This window comes from Myiozetetes cayanensis, unplaced genomic scaffold (assembly GCF_022539395.1).
Source record: "Myiozetetes cayanensis isolate MyiCay16 unplaced genomic scaffold, myiCay2020 scf9, whole genome shotgun sequence".
NCBI lineage: Eukaryota > Metazoa > Chordata > Aves > Passeriformes > Tyrannidae > Myiozetetes > Myiozetetes cayanensis.
Window position 1 is genome coordinate 32,052,180 of NW_026088185.1, and position 20,240 is coordinate 32,072,419.

The following is a 20,240-nucleotide window of genomic DNA, read 5'->3' on the forward strand; positions in this document are numbered from 1 at the left end:
CAGGGAAGGGGGGGTCAGTTGTTGTTTAAGTCCATCTTTTGGCAGTAGCTCTTGCTAATCAGCTGTCCTGTGGGTTACTCCTCCATGGGCTGCAAGGGGACGACTTGCTTCACCATGGTCTTCACCACGGTTACAGGGAGTAATGGCTTTGAGTCCTTGCCCTGTTTCTTGAGGGGTCCCTCCCCACGGGAGACTGTCCTTGATAGGCTTCTCCAGCATGGGTCCATCCCTTGGGCCATGGTTCTTCCATTGGGTCACAAATGAGCTGCATCAGTGTAGATTCCCCCACAGGACCAGTAGTAGGAAGTCCATCCTGGAAGTGGCTATCACTGGCTTTTTCATAGAATAGCAAAAGCTTCTAGTAGCTTCTAATTGAAATCATCTCTATGGCCCCCTAATACTAAAAATTCAGCCACGTGAACCTGTGACAAGTGACATCATAATCCTTTCTGTCATCATTGCCCATGAGAGGGAGAAGGTGTGTATGAACAGAATGATACTAAATTTGTAACTGCATCCTGCAGCATAAGCACATGCTACATCATCTTCCTGTCTATAATCATATATATACACATCTATACACACACATACACTTTTTTCCCCCACTGTAGCTGTTATTTAATCACAGTTATTTCTGACCCAAAACTAATCACACTTGAATGCTGTTGCATTTTCTGCAAAACTTTTGAGTTTTCAGCCAAAGCAGGTGTTGTGAGTCTGTCCCCTGTCCCTGCCCCGTTCTGTATTAGGAGCTTCCACAAGATGTGCTGCAAATCAAAGTCCCTAATTCTTCCTGGAATATTCTATGCTCTATCTCTGTCTTGTCCCTGGTAGTTTCAGTTTCAGTTTTCTTAAGGTAATTTGGAAGCAAGGAGAGAAAAGCAGGTTCCAGGCACCAGGTGTTTTCACAGAGCCTGCATCACTGCCAATGCCTATTTGTCACTTATCACTTCCAGTTGATTCTTTAATTATCTGCAAAATTAACTCTTGTTCTGAACAACAGAATTTGTATTAGCATTTTGGCTGGGTTTACTATCACATGTGTTTGCATCCTGATGTTTACATCAAGTGGGCACAGAAATCATAAAAATCCTTGGGTTGGAAGTGACCTTAAAGCTCATCTGCTTCCAGCCTCTCTCTTTCATGGACAGGATGTCACCCACTAGATCGGATTGCTCAGGGCCCTATCCAGCCTGGTATTGAATATTTCCAGAGCAGAGATATGCACTGCTTCTCTAGGATGTGTTTGGCCTTCTGCAAGCTCACACTCTTGGCTCATGTCCAGCTTTTCACCCACAAGAACCCCCAAGTCCTTTTCCACAGAGCTGCTCTCAATGACTTCGTCTCCCAGACTCCTGACTGGGATTGCCCTGATCTGCCACCAGATTGGTCAGGCATGATTTTCCTTTGGAGAAGCCTGTGCTGGCTGTCTTGGATCTCCTCTTTTTGCATGTGCCTTAACATTGCTTCCCCGGGAGCATGTGTACCCTCTCACTTTTTTTGACCTGAAATTCACTGCTAAGGTAATCCTGATTTGGCTGGTTTGTCAGTCAGTATTTTGCCTCTCCATGCCCACTTTCCCTTGTGTCATTGAATTAATTAATAATGTTGTTTCTTCTTTCCCCTTCTCATAGCATGTCAGACTCGTTTGCTTCATCTTTGCTTTCTTGATGCACTTGTTAATTATTATCCCACATCCAACAGTTCTTTGTGAGCCACTGGCTCATAAAAATGAGCAGAATTTTCCTATTTCTATAAGAAAATGCCTGTGCTGCTTCTCAGTGCGTTTATCAGTCCCGAAAATAACAAAATAACTGAAATACTTTGAAGAATTGCAGAAAAAATCCTCTGGTGGGTGAAGTTGGTCCTTCCAATGAAAAGAGCAATTGACTGAATATCAATAGGGGAAAATGAGAGGTAGACCAACTGCAGACACTGATAGTACTTTGAATCTACTCCTCAAGTGTTTATTTACAATGGGAATTACCGTAATGTAATTTAGACTAGAGGGACTATTTCTAAAAGCACAAAAGAACTTTATTTGTTTTTCAGTCAGTGAGGCATGCAGCTAACTGTCCTTGGCAGCTCTGAAAAATCTGCAGTTCCTTTAGGATGCCTGGTGCTGCAATGTGAAATACATGAAGCCAGAAAAGGGGCACGTACGGTAGTCCTTGAAATGTCATATCTTAATTTAGATCGGTGTTAACGCTAAGAATAATGCAAAATTTGTACTCTTGAAGCAGAAAAAGACACAGAGTTTGCGACTGTGCGTGATTTGTAACATGGAGCTTGCAGCTCTTTTCTGCCAGTGATTCTACAACTTTATGATTGTAAAAGTTAGGACTGTTAATTGCTACAATTTCTAGTATGGTTCCAGAGTTGGAGACCAGTGAAGAATCAGATGTTTTTGGAGGAGGTTGATAAGTCACTACTTTCAAACATTATATTAAACATGTTGAGTAGATTAAATAAGAGTATTCAAATTTAGCTTTTTTATAATCTGTTTGAGGAACCTAAGTTCTTCTCTTTAATGAGGTCATGATGGCTATTCATTTATTCGCATGTGATTGGTCTTCTAGGCAATCATATGGTATGATCTTAAGCCTTTAATCTGTAATGCTTCAGGCTTACTGCAGCATGATTAAGCTAAAATTGTGTTTTGACTGCATTTGGGGGAACCATAAGAGCAAGTCTGACTTCTAATTCTCTGGGAGCTGTGAACTTAATGAGTGGTGATGGGGTATCTTAGCTGGCCAATAGCTTTGTGCATTTCTCCCCTTTCACAGTACGGTGGTGTTTCAGTTTTCATGAGTTTGCCTCCAGCTGTGAGATTCCTGCTTCCCAAAGCAAATGGTCTCATTTTCTCAGGCACATGAATAATAAGGATTCTACAGGACAAGCAAGATCCCTGAGGAGAGCACAGGAGCTTTCAGTGACTTGAATCCATTTGCTGTTACTTCCCTAACTACTCACTATTGTAGTTTTTTATTTTCTACTGACCAGTAGTAGAAGTATTGCATTTCCATTGATCATGTTTCTCTAGGCATTGCAGCTGTTAATGTTTGTGAATATTGTTATTTATGGTATAATTACATTGTTCATACCCCTCAAACATGGTGGCTTTGATTCTAGGATTCTTATTTTTTTTGGTCTGGATTGCTACATGGTAGAACTTCGATCCCTGGGTTTTATCAGGCTCTGTCTTTTTATAAAGATAGGAAATATTCCAAAATACATATTGTTGTAAGGTCTAGAAGCATCAAAAGCTTCTTGAAAACATTTAAGAACTGCTCAGAGAAACTGTATTTTGAGCATTTAACAACCGACCTCTGTCTTGAAAGGGTTTGATCTTCTGTTTTCATCATCATGAATGAATATTTAAATGTGACTTTTGGTTGCAAATCTGCAAGGTTAAAACAGCATTAAATTGCAAAAAGTTGTTTTCCTACAAAAAGCAGTTTTACCTTGAAGTGGTTGCCGTATTATCAGCTGATACCCTATTTAAGCCATACAAATGTGTAATGTAAAGGCAGAGATCAGCTGAAAGTAGAAGAGGATGATTTATTTTGTATGATTGTTTTACAGGTTGAAAATTGGTGTCCTCGTTTACCTTGGAGAGCTAAAAATCCTAATGAAGAAACGGACCAAAAAACAGTGGTAAGAACAACCATGCTCTTAATGAGAACAAACATGAGAAGTAATTCAGTAATTGTGATCCATGCAAAATATCCTGGAATCCTGTGCCACATAAATGCTAATAAGACTAGAATTTATAATTTTCATTCCTCTTGGACTGTATATACGTAGCTCATGTAATTTCTCCAGTCATTGTATTGTGATCTTAGTGGCAGATTGCGATTAAAAACATTTTTGTGTTTAAATCTGTGAAATACTGTACACAAATACTGAGAAAAATTACAGATCCATTAGGCTGCTCACCAGTATTAACTGCATGTGAAACTGTTCATCTTTATTGTCCCATAAATCTGGGCCTTTTTTTATGAAAGGCTTATATCCATTTCAGGTTTGTAGTAACATTTTGATTACTCCTAATTTTTTTTCCCTTTAAAAACTCCACAGCACGTAGAGTTGTTTCTAAATTGTTACAGCCTAATTATGTAGCACTTAGGTATTTTAAGATAATTTGAGATAATTGCTGGGCTGTGTATGAACGTTGCTTACATAACATAGATATAGACTGTCTCATTTTGCAAAACCAATTGTTCTTAGATCAGCTTTAAAATGAGTATTTCCTTTAAAAATTATACCCTAGTAATGTTTCTTCCTTTATGGAATGCTTGGAGACATCCTTGTATTTGGAAGATTCATGGTACACGTGACTCTTCAGCATCCTGTTCTGTATTGTGTTTTAGATGTACTTTAATCTCATTTTGAAGCACAGGAGCAAAAATAAACAGAAATAAACACACTGTGAAACACTGCAACATATTCTGAGCTACCAAATGCCACTAATAAAAATAGCAGTAATTTGGGTAGCTTAGAAATGTCTGTTTAAATAAATCCTTAATATTTGGACTAAAATCTCAACTTGTGCTAGGACTGTATCTTTTTTTTTACATTTCTTTTCTTAAAAGAGGAATTTAAAGCACAAAGTTCACATCTGAGCATTTTTGCTGCTTCTGAAAAGTACACCAGTGAGTAATTAATGTTTGGGATTTTTTTATTAACACTTTAATTAAAGGCTGAAATTCGTATCAACTTTGATAATCTCTACAAAATGATGTCAAGACACGAGGAGTTCAGGTGGATGACGTTGCGCATCAGACGAATGGCTGATACCTGGATTGAAGCAATTAAATCACTTGCAGAAAAACAGAATTTGGAGAAAAGAAAACGAAAAAAGGTAAATGAGGACATTTTTTGTCCTGTCACTTGCAGTTGTGTAGGCTCTTCCAAGCTTCTTGTTCCAGAGTGGAAATACCAAACACGTCTGAAAGGCTCCTGTTTGTGCTTGTGCCTCATTTCAAGAAATATTTTGCTGCTTGATTTATGTTACAGTGGGTGTTTGCTTTACAGATGTTTTACGTGCTTTCCATGAGTCAACCTTGGAGTAGATTTTCTGTCCTCTTTAGTGTTGGATAAAACAGAGACTATGTACAAGTGTCTAAAGGGAGAAGCTGCAAATTCACTGCAAGCTGATGACACTGGAGTTTTTACGTAGTCATAGGAGCTGTACATCTTTGTTGTCCAAAATTCAGACTTTAAATGCTGTAGGTCAGGTTTGGATTCGAGTAGACTGAAAGTTGACCACAACTTTGGATTGGATCAGTTTAGACCTCCTGTAATGAGTTCCATTTTAAAACCATGAGATTCTTGAAGTGCAAAGGTCTATTTCATTTGATTTAATTTTTTTTTTTTTTTAATTACCTCAACCAATGAAGATAAAGCCAAAAGCTGTAAACACAACAACAGGTTTCCCTTCCTGCCTTGATCTTACTGGAGCCAGTTCTGTATGGAAGCAGGCCAGGCACAGTAATGTTTCTGCCCTGTCTTAAGCCTGGCTGGCTGCAGCTCAGCTCCTTGCATGAGATTCTTAGTCTTTGCCTTCATTACAAAATTAAATTATTGGGGTGGAAGTATTGCATCATTTTCCTTGATTTTTTTCTTTTTTTTTTGGCCATAGTTGGAATTTAATAGAAAGAAAAAATGCCCTAAGGTATAACAGTTGCATGTTTAATGTCGATAACTCTGACATGTGACTTTCCTTTCCAGATCCTTGTTCATCTGGGGCTTTTGACAAAAGAATCTGGATTCAAGATTGCAGAAAATGCGTTTAGTGGTGGCCCACTTGGTGAATTAGTCCAGTGGAGTGATTTAATTACATCTCTCTACTTACTGGGCCATGACATCAGGATTTCAGCTTCACTGGCAGAGCTCAAGGAGTAAGGAGATTACTTTCACTTTTGAAACTGGCATTAAAAGAAAAGAATTGTAAACTCTTGAAGCTTCTATTAGCAGTATATAATTTCTTGAAGCGTAAAATGCAAGTGATAATTCACTAAACAGACGATAAGATTATTTTCATGAGCTAAGTACATGTGCCACGGAAAGGATAATGTGTTTTCATTGTAGCTCCAGGCTCCTGGGACTTCATAAATGAATGTTGTAAAATTCAAACTAAGCAGCTTAGACTTCAGCATTCCAGGTGCTTTAACCAGCTGCACTAGGAAATGTTACAGACCAGCCTAATTCTGTGTCCTCTTCTTTGGTTTCTGCTGTTCTTCACTCAGTATCTCATTTAAAAATAAAGTTTTAAATCCTTTAAACACGTTACTTTTGATGTAATTAATTGCTTATGCCAGGTCAAATTGCTGCCTCACTCTTGGTTGTCCTGCTTTTTGTACTAGTTCAGCATTAGACATAAAACATCTGTTTTAAGCATGAGCAGATACACTTTTTCTGTAGCTTTCATTTTTTAATAACAAACATGACAGCACTCTTTCATAGAGAACTCTTGTGCTATAAAGCTGTCAATGGAAGTCAGAAATTGTTTTAAATAACTTTGTATAATTTAAATATAACTTCAGTAACTTAAAGCACACTGTTTTTAAACATTCCAACCATATTGCTCTCTTGTTTAAACTAGGTGAGTTTTTTAGTGAAAATTATCACTTTAGTGAGATATAAACATTCTTTAATAAGTTCTGAGCATCTCTAGCATTAGAGTCTTCTTACGTGGTTTGAACTTTGGAAACAGTAAAAGAGCAAAACTTTTTCAGAAACTGGAATTATTGCAATGAGTAGTATTACAGCATCAACTCAAGGTATTTGGAAAGTAATGGGTTTTCCATATTCCTTCTTTTTTTGTTTAGGATTATGAAGAAGGTTGTAGGTAATAGATCTGGCTGCCCTACCCAGGGAGATAAAATTGTAGAACTCATTTACATTGATATCGTGGGACTCACTCAGTTTAAGAAAACCCTTGGTCCATCATGGGTTCATTACCAGTAAGTATAACACTTATTTCACCTCTAAACTGCTTTTTTAAAGAGCTTTTGATGTATAACATATGTAAAAATGCTGAAATGAGTCCACTCATCTGAACTTGAATTTATTTAAAAGTGAAAATGTGGTTCTCTGTTGTCTTTAGCTCTGAGGAATAAAGGAGCTATTTATTACCTGTTTTCTTGCATGTCATCATTACCCCCACCCCCAGCAAGCTTGAGATTCTTGGATTCAAGCATTTTTAATCTTAATGAATTCTATTATCTTCTTCAGACATCATCTTTGCCCCTGTTTCCCTCCCTTCTTTACCCACCCCCCCACCCCTGTTTTGTTCTGTAAATTAGTAGATGAACTGAGAGATTATTGGATTTGTTTAGTTGGAATACCAAAGGCATGTTTTGCTTGTTGATGTTTGTAACCATCCTGGATCGATGATCCTGGAGATTTATCTGTTCTGATTGTATTGCCCAGTGCAATTTTCTCTGTTCCATTCCTTGAGATACTGAGAATTGTCTTCAGGGGCAGGCCTGAAGAATAAACAGCAGTTATTGTTGCTTCTTTAATCTATAAACATCTTTCCATTAAAAACTTAAGATGAGGTCACAAGAAATTGCTTTGTGCAGTCTTCTTAGTGTCTGCTACATTTATTTTGTCAATAACTTTAGATCAGCAAGCCTCCTGTGTGTTATCAGCACGAAAGAAAGCCAAATCTAAATTACTGACTTTGGTTCTTCTATTCCTAGTCGAATTAGCTGTGTTTCATGATCCATAAATCCAGTAAATCCTGCTTGAAGGAAGGTATTGAAAGGTGTTCACTGCAGGCAGAAAAGGTGTGTTCTTTCAACCCCAGGATTTTCTAGAGCGTTGGATCTTTCCAGTGTGATTTTAAATGGGAGTACTGTGATCAACATTGCAGATTAGATTACTCTTAATCTCTTTTTTGAAGCAGGGGAGTAAACGGATATTCTAGTTTTTAGCAGCCTGCTAATAAAGATAATCCCATTTTCCACTGAGCTACAGTTGGTTGTCTGTCTGCCAGAGGTAATTGTCACTGGGCAATCACATCCAGTACTGTGGTCAGGATATGAAGCTTTCTTATAAATTTTAAATGCTTCTTCCTGTTTGCTTTCAATTTCCTACTTGGTATATTCTGGAACAAAGATAAGGAAATACACCATGATACTGAGATTATTAGGTTAGCTGTTCAAGTTTGCTTTTCTATTTCATAGGATCATTAAATCTTGAATAATTGATTCACTTATCATTGATTCCTATGTTGTGGTAATGGCTGATGTTTTCCAGATTAGGAGAGCCGAACTGAGTTTAATTCTAAATACCTTTGAATTAAGAATATCTTATTGCCTCTCTTCAACAATACTGGATTTGATGGAATGGAAGGGAGCCTCATCTAATCCATAGCCTTGCTAAAAAATATATAAGGGTGCATTTGTCCTTCATGAGAAACTTTTGCCCAATCTCTTACTGAAGACAGCAAAAAACGCCCCAGCACATTGTTTTATGTAGCTAAGCTTTTCCTGAAAGTGTTTTTCTTGGCCTGGTTTCTTGCAAACTGCCCATTATTACTTATTCGAGTATGGTTCTGGGGAACAAATGACTTTCTCCTCCTCTCTGCCAGCCTCTAGGATGTCTTATATACTTGATATCCTTTTTTAAAAAACAAATTTAGGGGTTTGAATCGTTACATACAAAATTCAGGTTTTGTACACCTTTCATCAAACTTGTTGCATTTGCTGTGAATCTCTCTAATTAGCTGATGCTTTTTTAAAGTTTAGTGTACAAAACAGGGTCCAGAGTCTAGCAGAGACTACAGACTTGATTAAAGCAGGAGAATGAATTCATAGCTATCTCCTATTTCAGGATCCTCTTGCAATCTTTGTTTTTTCTCTCATAAATTTACTCTCTCATTTACGTCATAAATTTTGTCATCAAAATATTTTTAACTTGAAAACACTAAGTGTAGTATAACAGTACAGTTGTGTGTTTCTGGTTAAGTAATTCCAGTAAAATAAACATTATCACAAATAAAGCTGCTTTATAGCCCTTGTTCTTTACAAACTTTGCTTTCTCTCTCTAGTTGTATTTAATGTCAGTAGGAATATTTCTTTGTCTTTAAAGAAGTGTTTCTCAGTAGACACGTGAAGGTCAGCTCAGTCTGGTTTGTGCAGACCAGACTCAAATGCAAATGAATTAAAATGGGTTTTTTTTCGCTTCAGTTCAGAATAGAGTAGTAGAATAAACCTCTACCTTCAGAGCAGTCTCTTGGTAAGGGTGCTTTATATAATCTTCCTGGGTGAACTCGAACCCTGAGGTAATTTTTGGTAATTGCAAATCAGGTTTCTAGAACTGTTATCTCGAAAGGATGACCCTGCTGCTTTGGGGAGGGAGTATTTCTGAGAAATTCTTTGTACAGCTGAGCTCTGTAGCACCAGTGACTTTTGGTGGTACATGTTTTATCTGTGGTATAGCAAAACAGATCTCATTTTCCAGGGCACGTTATTTTCAAGCAGAAGAATGCCTGGACATGCTGGGTTTTTCAGCTCCGAAGTCTGGATATTTGAATGCAGTTTATGTGCAATGAAACAACATAAAAATTAGTAGCTTAATATAGTTTAGAGAAGTGCAGCCCATTGCCTTTCTTAGCACCCACATCCTCCATACAGCACAGAAGAATCTGGTATTTTTTCATTTTTCTACAGTCTCTCTAGCAATGACTCATTCCCATATGCCAAAAATCCGACTGGCTTTTTTCTTGAAATAAATTAATATGACAGCTATCCTGAAAAATGAGCAACGTTCCTGCTTTGTGTATGTTCTCTAGAATACATCTGTTTTAGGAGGGTTATTTTACAACTTTAGTTTTTACATTTTAAACGCGAGTACTGAGTGGCCTGGAAGTTAATGTGTGTGTGTGTGTGAGGATTTCCATGGGCAGGCAGGAGCTGCTCCTGGGCTGAGCTGGCTGGACATAAGTCAGGACACGCTGGAGTCCGTGTGTCTGGGCTGGCACTTTGCAGTGCCAGAGCCCAGGGCACCTGCAGGGCTTCCAAAGCAGAACTGGTTGGATTTCAAGCACCCTGCTCCCAGGAAGTTGTCTGCTTTTATGTGCTCTTCATTGAACAGTTTGTGCTGTGTAAGCACGAGTTGCTGGCAGCAACGGCTTGCTTGTTTAAACAGAGATGAAGTAGATGGAACTAGAGGAAAATTATAACCTCAGGTGGGAGGAGTGTATGAATAAATGTGTATAAATACTTCCACTAAGACACCCCAGTTAAGATTGTGCTTCTGCCCAATATTTATGGGAAAAAAAGCTCCCTTTAAATAATCCTGGGTTGCTTTTGTCTGATTTTTTTTTTTAATAAGCTCCAAAATTGTAACTTCTAACGTGTTAGACAAAAAACCCAGTTTAATATGGATGTTTCTAAAGCAGTTTGCTACCCACCAGTCATCTTTTTAATTAGGCAGAGAATAGACTTATCAGTCTGACACCAATTTCAGGGCATGCTGTAATTCTCTGCAGCTTCACTGCTAAAGCTAGCTGACATTTTAGGAAGGAAGAGGGTAACAGAGTGAAAAACTGCATTTAAAAGTACACCAAATTAAGATTTTTATTTAAAATATATCCCTGATTTAAAAAAAAAAAGAGTTTGTCATGTTGTCATTTTCAAAAATAATTCTTTCACTTTAGAAATGCTAAAGCATTGTATGCAAAAATAAATAAAAAAGTATTGAAAGACATTTAAACCATGAAGTGAAACAAATGGAGAATATAGTACTAGAGTAAACAATTGAGGTATTCCTACATATATTAAAATGTCAGTTCAGCATAACTGGTATTAATTACATTCATTTCTAGGAGTTAAATCTTTAGCAATTCTTTTCTGCTGCATTTCAGGCATTAGTTTCACCACTTGAAGCTTTGATCTCTCATACCATTTCTGCCCACACTTGCACTTTTTGCTACAATCTTTTCTCTGACTTATTTTATTCCTGAATCACAGAAATATTTTTTTGTTTTCCCTGCTTTCTGGTTTAGCTTTCTGATGCATCACAACTCCTGCCCTGCTTCAGAGACCCTGTGTGTACTGGACATAGTTCCACATATCCCTGTGAACCATTAGAGCTCCATATCTTACATCTGGATACAGGAAAAAGAGAGGAAACAAAGCACTTTGAGCAATGTAGTGCTGCTTACTTATATGATTTGACAAACTCCAGTAATGTTGAAGTTTTCCAGTAGCTTTATCCCATTTTTCATTACCCTGTACTCAAGTACCTGGCCAAAAGCTGTATATTTGAGAGGAATTTTGTTTTAAGGCCTGCCAAGAAGTAAGAGGGCTTTTATTACTGAATGATTCATCAGTGCAGAAGTTGTTTTGGTCCTGCTGGAGTATTTTGTATGATGCAGAGATAATTGCCACTGTTGTAAAATATTTTCATTGAGAACAGTTGACATAAAACACTGCACAGAAACTGATCTGTCAGCTTTGTTGTTTGGTGAATCATAATGTGTTGTATATTTTGACTTTCTTTTTGCTTGAAGGATCTCTGTGAAGGTTAAAAAAAATGACATTTTGCTGAATTTGTACTTCGAAATACAAAGGTAGCATTTCATATGAGAGTTTAAATGTTGCTGGGTCTTTTTTCTAGTTCCCAAATTAATGAATACTTCAGAGAAAGGAGCAACGTGTAAGAAATATGTAAATGTATTTTAGGGACTAAATTCTTTCATCTTTTAAAGCTGAAAAATGGTTGGAGCTAAGTTCTTTAGCCTTTTGAGGGCTAAATTCTTTCACGTGGGAAATGTTGAAAACTGGGGAAAATAATGCCATTATTAACCTTAACTTTTGCAGCCAACTCCCTTCTCTGCCATCCACGAGGCTGTGTTTTTTCCTCAGCACGTACAAGCCTGGTGATACAATATGCAGTGATAAGAGTTCATGTGTTTATAACACAATTGCACATGGTGTGGAAGCACATCCTGTATAAATCTTTTCTGAAATGTTGTTTCTGGGGGGTTGAAGAATGGCAGGGTCAGCAGCTCTGGAGCCCCGTAATCCAGTTCATTTGCAGTGGAGCCAGTGGGATGGCTGTAAAGTTCCTGCCCAAGCCATGTCAGAGGGCTGGCAGGCTGCATTTTGGAAACATAACTTCTACAATGTTTATGCAATAACATGTGCTGTCTTCTTCACACTGAGACTTTTTCTACCTGTTCTGTACTATGAGCCTTTTTTCTTTTTTTTTTTTTTTTTTTTGGAAGGAGACACTTGTAAATGAAGTGATTTCTTTTTCAAGAAATTAATAGGAGCTTAAATAAAGAGTGAGTGTGATTCTCTCATCCCAGGCCCTTTGCAGTCCAGTGCCAGAGTTTCTCTCTGTTCTATGCTGGTTGTTGCAGGCATTTGACTTCTATGTTGTTTCTTCAGAAGTCCATGATAAAATGTTTCATAAACTAATAAATGGTCTGTCTGACTGCAAGAGCTCAGCAAATTAAACTGTCTTCGATGCTTCTCCAGTAGGTCTAAGAGTCAGAACCTGGAGCCTAAATACAATTGTCTAAAGACAAAGTAGTGCTCTGCTCTGATCTTCTTGGCATGTGGCCCTCAGCTGCTGCATTTGATTTTGTGGTAGTGGTTGAGAACTTCAGAAAATCTCTTCTTCTGCCTAAATTCTGCTTCAGAGCCCTAGGAAATGCAAGTGAGCACTGTAGCATTCCAATAAGCTCTACTTGGATGCTAAAGCACAACTTCGTTCTGTAAGAACAAAGAAAGCCAAAATAAGCTCCAGGGTTGTTATTTGAATGTCTGATATATCCTTGAATTTTCTGTTCATGATGTCTTTGTGAATGTAATATGAACAGAAATGTTTGAAATTAAAATGTACCTTCAGTTTATACGTCACCCGCAGTTGCAAAGACAAAACACATCTTCCTAATTAGCATAGCTATATATATATATATATATATATACACACACACATTCTTAAATATACATATGTATGTGTACCTACAGTAAATTTGTTCTTCTCTTTTAGGTGCATGCTAAGAGTTCTGGATTCCTTTGGAACTGAACCAGAGTTTAACCATGCCCACTATGCCCAGTCGAAAGGTCACAAGACACCGTGGGGAAAGTGGAACCTTAATCCACAGCAGTTTTATACAATGTTCCGTAAGTACCCCTCTGTTTATAAATAGTTTAGAACTTTAAAAAGGAGTGCTGTCATTAAGAAGAACCTTTTTATCGTGAAAGACGAATTCACGGCTTGATAAAATGCAACTGCTAAATGGGCAGAATCGTGTCAGTAGGTGTCTGTAGACTGTGCAAAAACTCTGCCATGCTTTTATCCAGCAATCAGAAAGTAAGAATGTCAACCTAATATAAACAGTGGTAGGGAACTTTATTCTCTGGGTGCCTGTGGGAAGTGGTGCTTGGCTTTTCCCTCAAGTGTCAGTGAGCTTTTGTTAGTTTTGACTTCTCTAATCTCACAATGGAGCAATGGATTTTTGACAGACTTGCTGGATTACATTTTTATAAACTGCACTCCTGCATTTCATCATGTTGAGCTGAAGTTTGTAACTATGTTAGCTCTAGTGTTCTGTTTCTGCTTTTGTCCCTCAGCAAGTGAGAAGCACCATTCCTTTGCAATTTCTTTTCATTCAGGATTGATAAACGCTCAGCAAAAAAAAAATCTTTGTCTCTAATTTTTTGTGGCTTTCTGAAAATTTTCACCTAATGGGTTTTCATATTGTGAGTATTTATCCTGAGGGGAGCTAATTAACATTTAATTGCCAGCAATGTACAAGGCTATTGAAAAGTAGCCAGTAGATTTCAGCATTGCTGTAGATCTTCCAAGCATCAATAAGTATCTTACAGAAAATCCCCCAACCAAACCTAGAAAAGGAACAACACAAACAAAAAATAATATAAATTCTCTATAAATTGGGTCAGATTAAATGATTACTGTGACCTGCTCTAGGCCTAGTCTTTGACTTTATGGCACTAGGTTCTAGAATCAAGGGGTCTTTCTCTTGCACGTGGTAGTAGTAGTTTTAGGTGTGTTATCTCTGAAAGGTGCAGAAAGTCACTGCTGCCAGCTGGCTGGATGGTAAGTGAGGCTTAGGGCAGTGTATGTTGTGTGCAGCAGCTGCTCAGCCCAAATCTGTAAGGAAACACTTGGTGATGACCAACCGACCTCCACAGTTTGGTGCTGCTCCTCGTCTGAGACTCGGGCCAGGGCACGCACTGCTCCCTCTCATCAGACTTCATAGTCAAGTCTTTCAAACTTTTCTGCTTTTCACAGCAGCATTGTACGTGCTGCTGTCTGCTTGACATGCTTTTGATTTCAGTTGCCCTGTGAAATTCTTGAGAGAGGCATATTTTGTCTGTCAACATTTGCTCCGCAAGTTTTTCGGGAGAAATATAAGTGAAGGTTGTTCGAAAGATAAAAGACTGCATTCACAGTTGTTTGGAAGCAAGTAACAAAACATGTGGTGGTGAAATGTGACTTGGAAGTGGTTGCAGAGCTTGTGTCTGGACATCAGTAAGCAGAGCTTGTTCCGTATCCACGTTTGCTAATATTTCCTGGTTTATGTCCTAAATGGAAAAGGAGCTCAATCAGGCTTTATTTGAGAAGTCCAGCTGTTGGGAAATTTGTATGTGAGGTCCTGTTCAAGATAACACCAAGGGTAGTGATGCACTTGAGGGAAATAGTTGGCTGAATACTTGTGGAACAGCTGTGTGTGTGCACCCCTGAGTCCCACTCCATGCAATGCAGAAGAAAGTAAATCTCTCTAGAGGTCCCTGTTGTGGCAGTACAGACTGCTCTTACAGCCTCTTGTTCAGAGAAAATCGCTTCATGATGAGTTTTCCGAAGCATATGACTATGCTGGAATTTTAATAAATAACCATTTCCAATTTTTGCTACTGGAAATGACTGTGGGTTTTCCTTTGCAGGAAGAGTGGTAAATAGATCGCAGGCAAACTCATTCTGAAACCTGAGTGGTTCCAGTGCTGTAGATTGTTCAAGGATTTTACTTTTATTTTTCTTTTTTTTTTTACTAGTTGCAGAAGAGTTGGCATGTTTTTTGATATTTAGAGTTTGTATTTGTTGTTTGTTCTCTGCTGCAGAGATAACACCATCTTTATGAGGTTGTGATTAAAAGTGCATGTTACGCATCAGTAAAGATTTTATGGCAGACTGGAACCCTGGACAGCTTCCCAAGAACCCCAGACTCTATTATGTTTTGAGAACTCTGATTATAAGGGCAGAAAATTATTACTGAGCAACAAGCATGGCATATTCAAACCTGTGGCATGTTACCTAGTGCTTGACTGTTCTCTTGAGTTTTCCAGAAGCATGAGAGGTTTTCCCCCTTTTTATGTTTTTGGTTTCTTTTTTTTTTTTTTTTTAATTCAAATACTTTTATGCAAAATACTGGCACTGGCACTTTTAAAACTGCATGATCTTGCTTAGAAATCCATCTGAGTGCTTCCTGTCAGTGATATTTGAGGCACTCAGTTCCACCAGTTCTAAATCTTAACTTTAACAAAGGTTTATTTTTCTTTTGAGAGTGTACTGCCTTGCCTCTCCTTTGAATGGAGTCTCTCATCCAAAAATATGAAAGGATGGAAAAATGCCCCCTTTCAGGCATATTTTCCATGTGCCACTTCCCATGCAAAATTCTAAAAAGTCCTTGGGTCTAAGTGAGTGCAGAGCAGTTGCTGAGGCATTTTTGTGAAAAACAGTGTCATTTGAAAGACTAAATGGAATGGCAGAGGGATGTATACACAGGGTATGGTTTCTCTGTTCTGCTGCATTATCCAGCTGGCTAATTTTCAGGAATCAAAAAGCAAAACCTCATAATTGCAATAAAATTGTATTTTTTAATAACTCTGACTATAAATTTAACATCGCATGTAGCATGAGTGCCTGGGGTGTTGTCTTTGGGGTTGTTTGTGTGCTTGTTTGTTTTTGTTTGGGATTCTTTAACGTGACAAAATGTGCTTAATTGTCAATTTGTGTGCCAGAATTTAGGAGGGAGGCTTATAGAGGAGATCCTGTGTTTATTGAAGGCTATTTCTATGTGTGAGGTTATGATACTTTTCAGGGAGGCCAAGAAACCCCACATGTTGGAGTAACTTTTATATGATAGGCACGGATGTTTGCCTGAAGCCTTGAATGTTGGAGTCCATCCCTGGAATTAAACACCCTGTCCACAAAAAACCCAAACAAACCAACAGTTTTAATGAGCCTAAATGTCCATGTCTTTATAGGAGAACAGTGGCCAGTGTTGCTGGAAGTCACTGCTGGAAAAAGACCAACAGAGGCTAAAAATAATATAGAAAAAGCTATAAGTAAATTGCTTATCCTTTGTGTGCACTTTTTTTGTCTGGGCATTGGGTTAAGAACGTTTTTGTCAACTTCACTCGCCACCTTTCAATATTTTATGATTGCTCTGTCTGGGTGAATTAGGCAATAAAATTCATATTCTGATTTACACAGTGTGACTTTGTAGGCCAGTAATTAGCATGGATACGTAATACACAGTGAGCTGGATGGTTGGTGTTAGCAATTATGGTGTAAGAGGTGAACCCAAGAAATTCACTAAAATTTGGTTTTGCCACTGAGCAACAGACAGCTTTGATATCAGGCACGAATCCAGGGGGTTTTCAAAAAATTGTTGGTATTGCATCTCTGAGATTGTCAAGCTGGATTTTTTCTGTTTCTTTTATCTCTAATAATAAAATAGAGCTTAGAACACACACACAAAAAATCATTATCGTTGGAATCAGCCTAGCTGCAGAATTTTTATTATCAGAAACAAGGCAGAAAATAGCTGCTTACTTCAGTAGGCACATGAGTAGAAATATAAGAACTGGTTTTGATAATAAAGCAAGCAATTTTATCTTTCAATATTAATATGAAGGAGATGATCTGTCGAATAATATGTTCCTTATAACTTCCTTTCTGACAACATTGCCTCAACTGTAACATTAACTGGTACTTTCAGAGGTGTTGAATATGTTCTGTTTCTTCCAGCCCACACTCCGGATAACAGCTTCCTTGGATTTGTGGTAGAGCAGCACCTGAATTCCAGTGACATTAAGCATATTAATGACATCAAAAGGCAGAATCAATCTCTCGTCTATGGCAAAGTAGATAATTTCTGGAAGGTGAGTTTTCTATACTCATAGGCTCGAGCAGGTTTATTTTGATCAATATAATAAAGCCTAACTCTTAATTTAAAAGTATCCCTTCTGCCTAAACCCATTCTTCTGAAAATAAATATATTTAAATAATTCAATTGAACATTTTGAAGTCTTTTTGATGGGAAGCTTCTGACTAGATTGATGTGGATCCTTTGTTATTTATATACACCTTTCTGACAGAATGAAAAATATAGTCTTGATATCACAATTATTTGGGAAAATGCAGAAGCTGTTGAACATAATGGGAAATTGAAGGTGTCAGAGTCTCTGTGACCTTTAATCAGTCATAAGCAAATGTGTATTTCAATTATTTCTTTTCTTATATCTACAACCAGAAATATGCTGCATTTTGAACTGGAAATTACCTTTCACTAAAGGCCCTAGAAGTGAGCAATGTCATTTTCTCTCCCTCTAATAATACCAGAGTTTTGTTTCTTTAAAATTGCTATTACTGTATTGTCTCCCATCTGCAGACCAGAGCAGCAGAATAACAACACTGAAACTGGGTCATATTTTCACCAAGTTAAAGTATATTCTGTTATTAAGTCACAGTGGTCCTTTTCTTTTGTCCACAGTCCTTTTCTGTAGCTCCTTCTTCCAGGCTGACACCCCTGGGAGTGTCTCTCTCAAGCAGTTTCCAGAGAGATTGCTTACTAATAACTGGATTTTTTCCAAGTTGCCCATATCCTCTGTGTGCCTTCCCTCTTGCCTAAAAACACCTTATTTTAAGCCTCTTGTCAACTGAAAAAAGAACTGATCAGGACATGTGCCATACATAGGAGAGTGTGAGAGCACCCATGTCTTATATCTTCTTTCTTTTCTCTTCCTTGGCATGAGAATATTGGTCTTGCACAGTTTTCTGAACCACAGAAGCGTCATCTAGTCTGATGACTGAGATTATACAGCATAAATTCTTGGAAAATGATAACCGCCAGTAAATGGTGCATCTGTTTGCAAAACAAACCTACAACTGAAGAGAAACAGTAAAATGTTGCCCGTGGTAGCAGAAAAGGTAGAGCTGAATGCTTGGCTACTGTGCTGAGAAAAATATGTAATAAATACTGTGACGGTTATTCTGTTTGGCTCACGGTATAGAACAAGTTAGAATGCCCCTCTCTGCAGTCTCTTCTGTCTGCAGAGGGCTGGAGCAGGGCTGGAGCAGGGCTGGCATCCTCTCTCCAAGTCTTTTTCTAGCTTAGGCTCTTGTACTTTTAGTTCCTGATCTCATTATCAGTCTCTCAGGAACAGTTGCACGCCATAATCATCTAAACTTCCTGACCTGATTTGTAGTGCACATCAGCAGAACAACCTGTTGAATCCTAGTTGGATTTAAGGAACAAGATAGTTGCTTAGTCACCAGGGTGGTTTTTTTTTTCACTGACATCTGTATCTTTCTCGTTTTTTCAGTCTGTATGAATTCAGAAATATGTATTAATAGTTGATGTGCCCAGAGGGAAGATTTGTGACTGCCTAATCTCAGATTCTATATGGCACACTTATTCATGGACTTATTAAGACAAAAACATGGCTTTTTGGAAAAGAACATCCAATTTTGACTTTTAAATAGACACAGTTGAAACCCCCCTGTTTCCTCTGGTAAAGTCATCAAAGCCTTCTCCCTTAAGACTTTGTATTATTTCTGGTACAGGTTTACAAATGGTAATTTTCAGTCTTAGTAGGAGTTAGACTTTCTCTACTGGACTACTAATGTTTCTGTTCTGTTTCCCTGTAAGAATATGTAGGTTGAGGTCAAAGGAACCTGTAGGCATCTCCTGAAAAGCCTGTATATGCTGAACCCCTGAGAGCTTTGTGCTTCCTAATCCTTAAGTGTTCTCACATGTCTGTTTTCTCTGAACTTTCTCAGGATTATTCACATTCCTATTGAAATGTGAATGTTAGCAAAGGGCACGTGGGCCACACCAGCACCAAATCCAAAAGGAAATATCATGTGCATTGTTAGGCAGACCCCTTTTCACCACTGGGGACTCGTGTTTAGGTGACTTCTCTAACAAAGCCCCTTGTATCGTGTGTTAGAAGTGCTGCTTTTCAAGTCAGTGCTCTGTTTCTATCAGTATTGCCTGTCTTGTTTTTTCCAAGATGTGTGATTGGATATCTGGCCATATTAAAATGGGTACTGTGTGCTTGTAACATCAAGCACATTAAAACTGTAACTTGCAGATTGTAGCTGCAGTCATGCACATATGCACTCCTATATAAAGTGCAAATCACTGCAGATAGACTCTGAATCAGTTACAGTGTGGCTTTTCTTATCTGGAGTGATAAAATCCAATTCTTGTGATCAAGAGAAAGCCTGAACTAATCTTGTGTCTGTGTAATTTGCTTATTTCACGTTTCCTTCATTTTCCCTGTTCAGTGCTCTTTTCATCTGCCACCATGTCTTGTAGGGAGCCAGACTAATCTATTTATCCTGCTCCTGTTCTTTATATCGAACACGGCCAATTAACAAGAAGTGTAATCTCCACAGAATACACGTGTCACTGCTGGGTCTGATCAGTCATTAGAGAAGCACAGTGTGGAGGGGAAAGCCTCCCAGTCCCCTAGGCTGTGGTGGTTTTGGGGGAACGGCAGTTGTGAATAAACTGTTTGATTTTTAACCAAGCAGGTTGAAGTGGAACTGAAGGATGCACAGGACCTTTTTTCCCTGGGGGTAGGGCTGCTGTAACCAACTGCTGTCATGGTTTTATACAGCCATGGACATGAGTTCTTTTCTGTGTGTGGCTATGCCTGACCCAGTCACATTCATCCCATATTATAGAGAGCAAGTCTGGGTATGCCTTGGTGGAGGTCAGGAAGGATTTGTGCTGCAGAGAGTGTAAGAGAAATCTTGTTTACTTTCCTCTAATAACTAAAGCAGTCCTAAGTGGGTTGAGGATTACAAATAGGAGACTCTAGAGAATTTTGCCACATTCCTAAGGGTTATATTTAGAGGTAAGCTGTCAAGGGCAACTTTTGCCAAGTTTTGGATGTGTTTGTTGTAGTCAAAGGTTTGGGGTTTTGTCTGGGATTTCTGTCAGTACTAAAGGAGTA

The 20,240-nt window shown here is 38.3% G+C and overlaps 1 protein-coding gene across 3 annotated transcripts in view; it reads left to right on the forward strand.

Annotated features, from left to right (window-relative positions):
* Nucleotides 1-20,240, forward strand: part of MGAT5 (alpha-1,6-mannosylglycoprotein 6-beta-N-acetylglucosaminyltransferase) — a 120,848-nt gene that overhangs the window by 70,396 nt on the left and 30,212 nt on the right. For all 3 annotated transcript variants that reach the window (XM_050340433.1, XM_050340436.1, XM_050340434.1), the window contains 6 exons: nucleotides 3,586-3,657; nucleotides 4,703-4,864; nucleotides 5,734-5,903; nucleotides 6,834-6,968; nucleotides 13,018-13,151; nucleotides 17,023-17,156. In XM_050340433.1, coding sequence (XP_050196390.1) covers nucleotides 3,586-3,657; nucleotides 4,703-4,864; nucleotides 5,734-5,903; nucleotides 6,834-6,968; nucleotides 13,018-13,151; nucleotides 17,023-17,156 — 807 coding nt within the window. The remainder of the gene's footprint in view (nucleotides 1-3,585; nucleotides 3,658-4,702; nucleotides 4,865-5,733; nucleotides 5,904-6,833; nucleotides 6,969-13,017; nucleotides 13,152-17,022; nucleotides 17,157-20,240) is intronic.